General features: G+C 37.7%; 1 protein-coding gene across 1 annotated transcript in view; it reads left to right on the top strand.

The window, feature by feature from the left end:
- Positions 1–9508, top strand: part of LOC105988048 (mas-related G-protein coupled receptor member B4-like) — a 29617-nt gene extending 20109 nt beyond the window's left edge. Inside the window, exon 6 of the mRNA XM_013019540.1 lies at positions 9402–9508. Within this exon, the coding sequence (XP_012874994.1) occupies positions 9402–9508 (107 nt within the window). The remainder of the gene's footprint in view (positions 1–9401) is intronic.
- Positions 9509–11437: the final 1929 nt, after the last annotated feature.

Here is an 11437-nt window from a genome sequence, read left to right as displayed (position 1 = left end):
AGGAGGAGGCTACAATGCTTGATAAGAAATGTACTCATTATCTTGCCCATGTAATTGTAACCCCTCTGTACAGTATTTTCACAATAAAAAATAAAAAATAATAATTGTAACTGTGATTTAGAAAAGGCCCAATGGAAATGGACTCTGTCCTAAGGTAGAGTTAAAAATGCTACTGTCAATTCATATACTATCAGAGAATCAGGAAATTAACAAACAAATGAACAAACTAACAAATGCTATATTTCTCTCCTGCTTTTTAACCTCCTGTCAACATGCAGCTACTACCATACACACTCAGGAGCTAGAAAGAGAAGAATCCATATATGAGTCATATATATGACTCCTCTGATAATGTAGAAGAGTACAGAAGATAAGACATTGATGAAAACTAGAAAAATTTCATTTCTTCCTCTATTCTCCCTACAGTTTATATTTCCATTCTTAATGTGATTGAATAAACTTCTCCTTTTTATTTCCCCTAAGTTTGTTTGTTTGTACCTCCCTATGTAGTTTAACTGTTTTAGAATAATTTCTCACTGTCATCATAAATGCCTGGAGAATAGAAGTTTTAAAAACTTTTTGAAATCTAATAACATTTGAAGCTATGAAGAGGAACCTATAGGTATTGTGGAGGAACTTAATGCTGTAAAGATGAATAGTAACTGAAATAAAAAAGAAAGTCTACTAAAGCTCAATACATTTGCCCACATCCTCATGGACTTACTAACATCTGCATTCCCACTTGGAAAGAGGATGGGAAAGGGAAGTCTGTGTTCATTCTAGAATGTGGTTGCATCTCTTTTCACCCTCCTTTGGCCAGCACCTAGTCATATACTGCCATCAAAAGAGATTGAAAATGGCATCCTTTAAAACTCTCAAAAATTACTAGGTGATAGAAGAGGAGAATGGACACAGAACAGCTACAATAAAAGAGAAGAAGCTAGTAATTTCCATAACTTTTGATGGTCTCTCTTCATGGTGCTCACATGAAGGTTTTTCTCAGGAAGACCTCACATAGTGAATCTTATAGCCGTGAAATCATTAATAATGAGACAGGGATTCAGGAAATGAGGGCTGATATTGAGCCTGCTCTTGGTCATACAATTTCCAGGAAAATCTGTTGTACTCTAAGCCTCAGATTCTCTAATGGACATGTGCTAGAGACTTTGGGTACACTAATGAACAAAATAAAAAAATATATATAGAGAGAGAGACAATTGATTTTGTGTGTTTAATAATGGTGAAATTTTAAAAAAGGAATAAGCTTAAAAACAGAGCTACAAGCTGTGTTTGGTGCCATGAATTAAAAGAACAAGTCACTCTAATATAAGAAAACACGTTGTGGTTTCCCTCCATCTCTTCAGCAAGCCAGCTAGGGATGCAGGCTAAGGCAGCAGGGACAGTTGCATTCATGCCTGAAATCAATCTGTACCCAATGGAGGATACTTCCTGTTTCCACGTTGTCTCTTACTCAAGTGAGTCCTCAGCAGTATGGAGTGATTTGGATTTTCTGAAGCAGGACAAAACTCAAAGATTCACAAACCTATGTCCCTTGGCTTCTCTTTGTTTTTTTTTTTCTTTCTTTTTTTGGGTCTGGTTGTGGGCATGAACTCTGGGCCTGGGTGCTGTCCCTCAGCTCTTCAGCTCAAGGCTAGTGCTCTACCACTTGAGCCACAGCGCCACTTCCGGCTTTTTTCTTTTTGCTTATATGGTGCTGAGGAATTGAACCCAGGGCCTCAGGCATGCAAGGCAAGCGCTCTACCACTGAGCCACCTTCCCAGCCCCCTTGGCTTCTCTTTGTATCCTCCCTGTTTCCTTTTATTTAACGGCTACCTATTCCTCAGTTATTGTTTCTGAACTTTGACTAATCTAGGCTGTAAAAACATGATCTAGATTTTCTACTTTGATTCAAATTCATTGTCACTTATGTCCCTTGTCCAATATGTAGTTGACACTGGACCCTGGCAATGGAGCTTGAAAGGCTGGTAAAGGTCAAGGACTTTGGCCCAAACTTGTATGCTCAAATTTGTGTTCCTGGAGCATATTTTTCATTCTCTTCAAGCTTCTCTTTCCTAATCTATAACATGGGAATACTAACAGGGTTATTTGATTGGGGCCTGAAGAGCATTGAAGTGGTTATATCCAAGAAACCCCTCAGTCAGTTCTACTGTATATGCTGAAATGGAATCATTGCTGGAAACCACAAGAACATCTATTTTGTTTTGCTTTTACCCTAAATCCTGGCCAATATAAAAATGGGCACTTTTACATTTCCTACTACTTTTCCTAAATAATCTTCTGCACAAATACTTTAGTTAAGAAAGAAAATTCCACTCAATTCTCCTGAAGGACATAAAGGTTGGGTTTATATCTAACTGCTAATAGAAAAAACATCACTTAATAATTCCCTATAAGTATTCCAAGGCTCTCCTCCCTTGCCAGCTAGTTCCATTAGCATTTCTCTTGTATCCTTTCTTTTTCCCTTTCCCTTCCCTTCCCATCCCCTTTCTTCTCCTCTCCTCCCCTCCCCTCTCCTCTCCTCTCCTTTTCTTTTCCAAACCTACTTTAGACTCGTCAAAAATTCAAAAACTTACAGTCAGCTCTGAATACTCTCCAAGAACATGACCTAAAACTCTCTTTGAACTATATACTGGCCCTTCCTTTGTTAGAGACATGATGGTGACTATCATTAGCTATCTCAGCAAGCATCAGGGATTCTTTCTCACACATGCCTGGAGCTTTCAATGGAAGGAACAGAAGCAAATAAAGTTTTCTCCATATCTTTTAAATATTCTATAACATTAAACTTAAAATTTCAACCACACTAACAACCCTTCCCTCCCTTCCCCCTCCCTCCTTCCCTTCCTCCCTTCCTTTCTCCCTCCCCTCCTCCCTCCCTCCCTCCCTCCCTTCCTTCCTTCCTCCCTCCTTCCTTCCTTCCTTCCTTCCTTCCTTCCTTCCTTCCTCCCTTCCTCCCTTCTTCCCTTCCCTCCTTCTTCTTCTTTCCTTCCCTCCCTTCCCTCCTTCCTCCTTCTTTCCCTCCCTCCCTCCCTTTCTTCTTTCCGTCTGTCTGTCTCTCTCTCTCTTTCTCTCTCTGTTAATGTTCATAAATATTGTGACTTTTCACTATAAGACTCCTATGGAAAGAGACACGGTTACATAATAAACAAAAAGATTTCCTGTCCTCCTAAAGATTAACCATTTCTACCCCAAGTTTTGTTATCCTTGCAGCTACCCTAGCTAGAAACCACAATCCTTTCATTACTCTACATCATGTTCTCCTTTCTCCCTATCCAAAGGACACTCCTGGACACTGAGAGTTGCCCTGGGTCATGGATCTGGCTTTCAATTCCTTGCTCAGAAGAGGAAGGCTATCTTAGACAAAAGAAATGCTGAGCCTAGAGTCCAATCCATGCCCCAGAGGATCTTCTCAGACTTCTTTCCTGTTTCTGGGAGGTACAACATGGCCTAAGATGGTGAGCAGATGTGCTAGCACTACTATTCCAGTGTTAGTAAAGGACTTCAGTTGTAGTAGAGTTCCTTTGCTTTGGAGTCACTGAGTACCTGTTTGAATCTAAGTTACAGGATTCTGCCATCTTGATAAAGTCTGTAATCTCCACAAGCCTCTGTTCTCATTCCTATAACTCAGGGACAGCAATTACAGCATAATAAGGTCGTTCGTACAATTAAAGAACACATTGCAGTTGTTCTCAGCTTGCTTGTATTCTAAGGGGCACCACTAGAGCAAGGTCCTCAAGCACCACCCTGGAGGACAGAATCCATACAGTGAATAGAAGTGATCAACAAGGAGACGCCGATCCTGGGTTTGCTCACCTTCTCACACTGTTGTTTTGGGCTGACAGGAAATGCTTGTTTTATAGGTTAAGACTTCTGGAGTTATTCAAGGTTGTCTTTTATGACTCCTATGGTTTGAACACTTAGGTCTAGGTTTTTGTTTGTTTGTTGTATTTATCTTTTGTTTGTTTTTATGACTTTCCCGAAAGTGTGGTTTAGTATTTGATAATTATTTTGGAAAACTTTTTCAAATATCTCTCCTGTTTTGTTCCTTTCATCTTTTTTCTAGTATTCACATTAGACATATGTTGCATTTTCAATAATAGAGCCCATAGATTTTTTTTTCATTTGCTTTCATTATATTTGTTCTGTCCCTTTGATTCCCAATTTGGAATATTTTTACTTAAAAAAAAAAAACAGGTTCTGGAAATATTTCCCCGGGCAATCCTCAAACTCACAAATCTTCTGCTTCAGCCTTATGAGTGCTGAGACTGAAGATATGTGTTAGCATAACTGGCTCAATTTGGAAAGTTTCGGCTGTCTTCAGAAGACTTTAATCTTTAGGCTTTTCTCTATTATGTGTCATGCACTGGGGAGCTGCTTCGTAATGTTCTTCATTTCTGTTGCATTGTGTTTTATTTCTTCCATTTCCTCTTTCTTGGGGAATCTATCCTCTTTACATTATCCCTCTACTTTTCCTCATTGGCCGAAGTCAAAAACCTCCCTCAACCTTGGGATAGAGAGTTTGCCCAGTGACTACTCCTGGGTAGAGACTTACCACTATATGTTGCCAGGATAAAAATAATTGTCATTCTTAAATTGACAATGAACCACTTTTACTCTAATGAAAGTATATTCTTTTCTTAATAAACTTTACTGTTACTTTCTTTTTAAAAATTAAAAAAAATTTTTACTGTTACTCTCAAAGAAAATTACAACAGGGTCTTTATTATTCAAATATGGTGATTGTTTATCTCTTTCCCTGATAGAGTCTAGAAATACATTGACATTCTGGATATATAGGGGTACAGAAACTGAGATGCTAGATTAGAAAGACCACTGGAGGTAGCTGAGAACACCTTGATTCCATGGTGTCCCAATGATTACTCTAGGCCACATTCTAACTCCAGGCAACCCAAACAAGTAGTAAAGTCATTTGATTTCCAAATCTGAATTTTATGCTATTAGTGGTATAGAATCTATTTTCAAAATAAGACAGTGAGATTTAGCTTTAGCATAGACAAGAATTCATGGCTACCACTGAGAGTTAAATAGCCTGAAATGAGATTAAGCTGATATGTTTGCTTGTTCATTAATGGTGCTGGGGATTGAAGCATGGTCCTCTCGCATGTTAGGCAAGCATTACACTACTTAGCTACATTCTCAGCCTTCTTTGTGGCATTGCTAATAGTAGAAGTCATTCAGAGAATGGTTTTCACCATGAAAATGACTATCATTCCTTACACTACCCAAAGAATTTAGTAGCAGTTACAAAATCTTTCTTAAAGAGAATGTGAGGATAAAGAGATTTGAGCACAGATATAGTTGTGGTCAGCTTAAGATTTATAAAACTGGATATCAATTTAACAAAGAGACTACTCCATGTACAATTACCAGTTAGAGAATATAATTACATGGGATGGGAATGTGGCTTTAGTGGTAGAGTCCTTGCCTAGCATGCATGAAGCCCTGAGTTCAATTCCTCAGTACCATATAAACAGAAAGGCCGGAAGTGGCACTGTAACTCAAGTAGTAGACTAGTATCCTTAAGTAAAAAGAAGCTCAGGGACAGTGCCCAGGCCCAGAATTCAACCCCTGGGACTGGCCAAAAAAGAAAGGAAGGAAGGAAGATAATATAATCACAGAGAGGACCTTATTTAAAACAACAGCCCCAAAGAGATAATAGGCTAGGAATGAGCATACCTGGAAAAGGATAAATATTTTTGAAGTAGAAAGCTCACATGCCATTAAATATCTCAAAAGTGGCTTGTACTTATGGACCTAAATAACCAAAGGATATTATTTATCCTATGTTAGTTAATAACGTTAGCATATTAAAATAGAAAAACAGTACTACTTAGAAATAAGAGAGATATAAGAGAGAAATAAGAATGATAAGAGTGCCAAGTGATGATATCTGGAAAATAAAACTTAGACTTTGTTTATAGTTCTATGTCATTTTGAACAAAAGTATGATGCTATGATAAAAAAAGATTAAAAATAGTTCAAGCCATGGTGAATTGAGTGACCCAATGCAAGTTTTTGTTATTTAATCATAACCCCCACAATATAGAGATCACACTGCTTGCCTGTGCTTCATAGGTCTGTAGCTGCCTATTAAGTTGCTTAATTTGGAAAATTTTTATTAGCTGCCTTCCATAACTGCTCATCATATCTTTTCTAAGCTATGGAAAGTCTTCTCATAAGCATTCTTCTATAACCTTCTCCATTTCTGTTGCAGTATGTTTACTATCTATCGTTTCCTCTTACTAATTTGATATCATATATTATCTAAATTTTCTTTCCTTTCCTTTATAAGGGGGACAGTAAAGGAATTTGAACTCAAGGCCTTGTTCTTGAAAGGTAGATGCTCTAAAACTGAGTTACACCCCAGTCCTTCTTACTTTGGTTACTTTTTTTAAAAATAAGTTTTTTCGTGTGTGAAAATGAGCAAGGAAATGAGTACATTCTTATCAAGCATTGTTGCCTCCTCCTTTGTTTCCCCTTCCCATCCTTGCTCTCCCATTCCCCCCTCTAAAGTTATAAAGTTTGTTTTTCGATATAACGTCTAGTACATCCCATTGTTGCAATGGGTTCACCTGTATCTCTATTTAAACAATTTGTTTTTTCCCTTCCCCTCCACAAATTATGCCAACATCAAATACATTGAAAACAGGGGGTATACCGTGGGGGAGGGACATACAAAGCAACAAAGAAATCATCTTGAGATGGGTCTCATGATTTTGGCAGAGCAGAGGAGACCATGAACTCACCTAGCTGGAAAGACAGGTTTCAACCTCTATACGGAGGTGGGTTTTCTTTTTTTTTTTTTTGAGATGGTATCTTGCTAATTGCTGCTTAGATTTTCTTAAACTTCAGTCTTCCCAATCTACTTCCCAAGTAGCTGGGGGTATAAGTATGAGTTACAACTGTCACATTGTCCAAATTTCCTATGTGGAACTTTCAAATGAAGTTTCATTGTGAAATTTTACTGGATCACAGTTATTGTAAATGCCTTTTTAATTCCACATTCTCTTCTGTATTCAAATCTTTATAACTGATGCTTCTTTAATACTAAAGAAGTAAAACACAGAAACACAAATTTACTGCTGAAATATACAATAACAAAGAATTGAAAGGAAAAACTTAAATTTAAGTTATTGATTCTAGAGAGTAAAATTCAGATTTTGTTGTTGTTGTTGGTAATGGGTCTTGAACTCTGGGCCTGGGTACTGTCCCTGAGCTCTTCACCTCAAGGCCACAGAACCATTTCCAGTTTTCTGATAGTTAATTGGAGATAAGAATCTCACAGATTTTCCTTCCCGGGCTGGCTTTGAACCACCATCCTCAGATCTCAGCCTCCTGAGTAGCTAGGATTACAGGTGAGAGCCACCAGCACCTAGCCAGATTTATGTATTTATTTGTTCGTTTTTTTTTTTTTTTTTTACCATTTCTCTCTTGTACTTCTGTCTCCATGGAAAGAAGCTTGTATTTATTTCAAAGACAAAGAACCATGTTAGCAAGGCCATAGTGAGCAAAAAGTTGTGCTTTGTTCTTTTTTTTTTTTTTAATCAGTCACACGGCCTAAACTTTGGCCTGGGTGCTGTCCTTCAGCTCTTCAGCTCAAGGCTAGTGCTCTACCACTTGAGCCACAGTGCCACTTCCGGCTTTTTTTTTCTGCTTATGTGGTGCTGAGGAATCGAACCCAGGGCCTCAGGCATGCAAGGCAAGCGCTCTACCACTGAGCCACCTTCCCAGCCCCAAGTTATGCTTTGTTCTTCATTACAAATGTCTTCAGGAGGCTCATACATTGTTTGGCCCTGCTAGTTATTTGGCAGCAGGAAACTTAAAAAAAAAACATCACTTGCAGGGAATATGATTTTTGGGATGGTGATGGGTAGAATGTGAGAGGTAGAAGAGTAAGACCAAATGTGGAGAACATCTCATGAGGAACAAAGCACAACTTCCCATTCTCCTTTGTCAGGATGTTCGAGGTCAGGAAGTCACACGCTGTCAAATATCTTGCTGAATGTCAGTTGAGCAAGAATTCACTCCCTCAGAGATCTCTCCAGGGCAGTGGAGTGTCCTGTAGAGACTGAAAACCTGGGATGTTCTTCATTTCTTCACAGACCAGCTAACCACATCCAGCAAGAAGAATGGAGAAAAGGTAAGACTTGTCATCAACTTGTCTCACAATTTACTGTAATCTTTTTTAAAATCCAAATCTAAATTCCCTCACACTGGGGCAGAAATTCTCAAGAACCACAGGGGCAGAAGCAAACAGGAGACTACAAAGCTCCCTCCTGAAATTTCGAGTGCTAGCAGGCTTACCTAGCTATGAGGTTGTTTGAAAACTATGAAGTAGGACTGTTCTCTCTTACCCGTCATTCTAACCATTCAGTGTGGTGAAATGTTAGGAAATCTGCTGTTTTCATTCACTTCAGAAGAGAGATGCAGTATTTGCAAATGCTTTCCCCCAAAGTACTGTTCAAAACTATTTGTTTGTGTGGCTTGCTTAGTTTTATCTTCTACGTGTATACCCAGCAAGATGGTATGTCTGATGGGGTGTCTGAGATTAATCAAATCAAGGGAAAATTTACCAGTGTAGATAAGTTTAAAGAAAATTAGATGGAATCATAAAAACCATCCCTATCAGGGAGAACAATTGGGTGAGGGGAGAAAATTTAGTGGTACTAGATTTGGAAAGACAATAGTATCAACATATGAGAAAAAGAATAGTTTCTTCCTGTAAGTCGTTCACTGCAAATTTTCTGAGAACTTCTTTATCTCAGCATGTTTGCATTCATTTTTTTTCACTGTATCTGCTATCAGGATTTTGATCTTCATTTGTTTTAGCATACTTATCTGGCATCATCTTTTGAGTAATTCTTCATTAGGATCATTAAGAAAGAGATGTAGTAAAATGTTGAAATTACTTATATATTCAAAAGTATTCAAGTTTGTGAGACTCGAAGGTATAAAGGGGCAAACTTTTACCATAGTTAAACCAGAGAGAACTTTTATTAGACTTAGTCTGGCTCGTCCATAGCACCCCAACAGAGCTCCTTTTACAAGCTCCTCACTAGGGATGTGTGTTCATCCCAATGATCCCACATGACTCCCAGCTGCATTAGCCATGTACACTGAAGGAAAAGAACAAAGAATATCACAATCCAAAGGATTGTTTTGTCATTTCCTCTTTATTTCCCCTGACTGGTGCTTTCTCACAGGGGCCAAAACCATAAAGGGAATTGGAGATTGGGATCCCTTCTCTGGTTTAAATTTCTCCCATTATGTGAGACATAATGAATATAAGCTTTTGGAACAATCAATAGTTTTCTACAACTGAATTCTCCTTTACAATTTTTCATATTTTTTTTCCTTAGGAGCTCCTCCTATAGTAAATCATGAGGTAGAAAACAGTGGGAAAGCTCTAGAGGAAACTCTAGGAGAATGGGATAGTATTGGGGAGATATTAAATGGATTTTTGTGAAGCAAATCTCATGTCAAATCAGCAACTAGCTTCCTTTAGATAGTTCTGTGCCATATTCCCTCTATTTAATACTATTGCCATTTTCTAGTCTATTTTAAGCTTTTTAATTTTTATAATTTTAATTTTTAATTTAAAAAGTTTATTTATTTATTTGATCAAGCATTTTGTCTTGTTTTGTTTTTGGCCTTCCAAACCTTAGGAAATTCATTTTATCCTTGAATTATTTCCCTAAACTACAGCCTTAATATTTTCTAGTTACTCAACAAAGCCAGAAACTTGGTCTCCCTGGAATGGAGACATGACAGAACTTATACCTACAGGCAAAAAGAATTCTTTCTAACATACTTGTGTTTTCCAGAGAGGATTGTACACAATTATATTTTTTCTATCTCTTTATATGTATGTTTTCTTGTGGCTAATTTTACTGCACATTTTTATGTGAAAATTATTCCAGATTTCCTACCTCCATGTGGAATCGGATATTGGACACAACAATGACTTCATAATACTGACTTACATAGATATTTCTATCCTAAGGCATTTAGCTACTCTTACACATAAATCATGGTATTATTGGAAGAGCTACTGTCATCAGTAGGATGGCCATGAATCACACCAGGAGTTCTCCAATTCTTACAGCCAAGAAGAAACTTTTGTCTAGAAGAATTTTGGCTCACATCTTCATCTGTATTACTCACAGTCTGCCCTAGATTTTCTTCGTCTACTTCCAGGTGCCATAAATTAAGACTGTCAGTAAGCATATTGGCACAATAGAATGTTTCCATGCCAGTAATGGATTTAGTTGCCAAAGAGAAAGGCTAAGCTTTAGATTCTGAAAATACTGGGATTTTATCCATCTTCCAGGATCACTTGGAAAAATTATTTAACCTCTGAAAGCTTTTGTTATTCTCCAGTAAGCATGAAAACAACTGCAACATAGCAAAATGGCCTGGAGAATCAGAACCCACATAGCAAGCATTCAAGTGTGTTTGTGCTTTCATAGTCACCAGTAGAGGGTTTATGAGCATGAACTCAAATGGGTCAGCCTGGATGACTGAAATATGTATGGAAATGAGGAATGCATGCCTTCAATTTTTGCCTTTTCCTTTTTTATTACATATATTTTAATTGTAAAGATATTGTACAGAGGGATTACAGTTACAAGAGTAAGGTAATGAGTTCATTTCCCGTCGAGCATTGTTACCCCCTCCTTTGTTTTTACCCTACCATCTCTTCCCGCCCCACCTCCTCAACTCCTCCCTTCCCTCCCTGAAGTTTCAACATAGTTTCTTGTACATCTCATTGCTACAATGGGTCAACCTGTATCCTTATTTCAGCATTTTGTTATTTCCCTTCCCCTCCCCAAATTAGAAAAATGTGTATACAAGATGCAGGGCACCGACATCAAATACAGTGAAAACAGGGTTATACCATGGAGGAAGAACATACAAAACAAACAAGAAAAAAACCACATAGTACATTATAAGGGCATTAAAAACAACAGCAACAAAGATAAAACCTCTTGTGTCCTTATCCTGGGATTCATTTCACTTAGCATCATCTTATATGGTCATATGTGCATAGCTTTTGACCTTTTCTGCTTATCCTAGACATATACTAGTTATTGTAAATAAGGGAAACCATGGGACCTATGTTTCTTTGGGCCTGGCTTACTTCATTTAATATAATTTTTTCCAAGTCTTACTATTTCCTAACAAATGTGGCAGTGTCATTCTTTCTGATGGAGGCATAGAATTCCATTGTGTGTGTGTGTGTGTGTGTGTGTGTGTGTGTGTGTGTGTATGGTATATATATATATATATATATATATATATATATGGTATATATATATACCATATATATATATATAAACCATATTTTCTTGATCCATTCCTCTAGTGAGGGGCATCTGGGTTGGGTCCATATCTT

The sequence above is a fragment of the Dipodomys ordii genome, unplaced genomic scaffold (genome assembly GCF_000151885.1).
Source record: "Dipodomys ordii isolate 6190 unplaced genomic scaffold, Dord_2.0 Scaffold46, whole genome shotgun sequence".
Lineage (NCBI taxonomy): Eukaryota > Metazoa > Chordata > Mammalia > Rodentia > Heteromyidae > Dipodomys > Dipodomys ordii.
The sequence above is the reverse complement of the archived record's forward strand: the minus strand, read 5'-3'. Positions and strand labels throughout refer to the sequence as shown.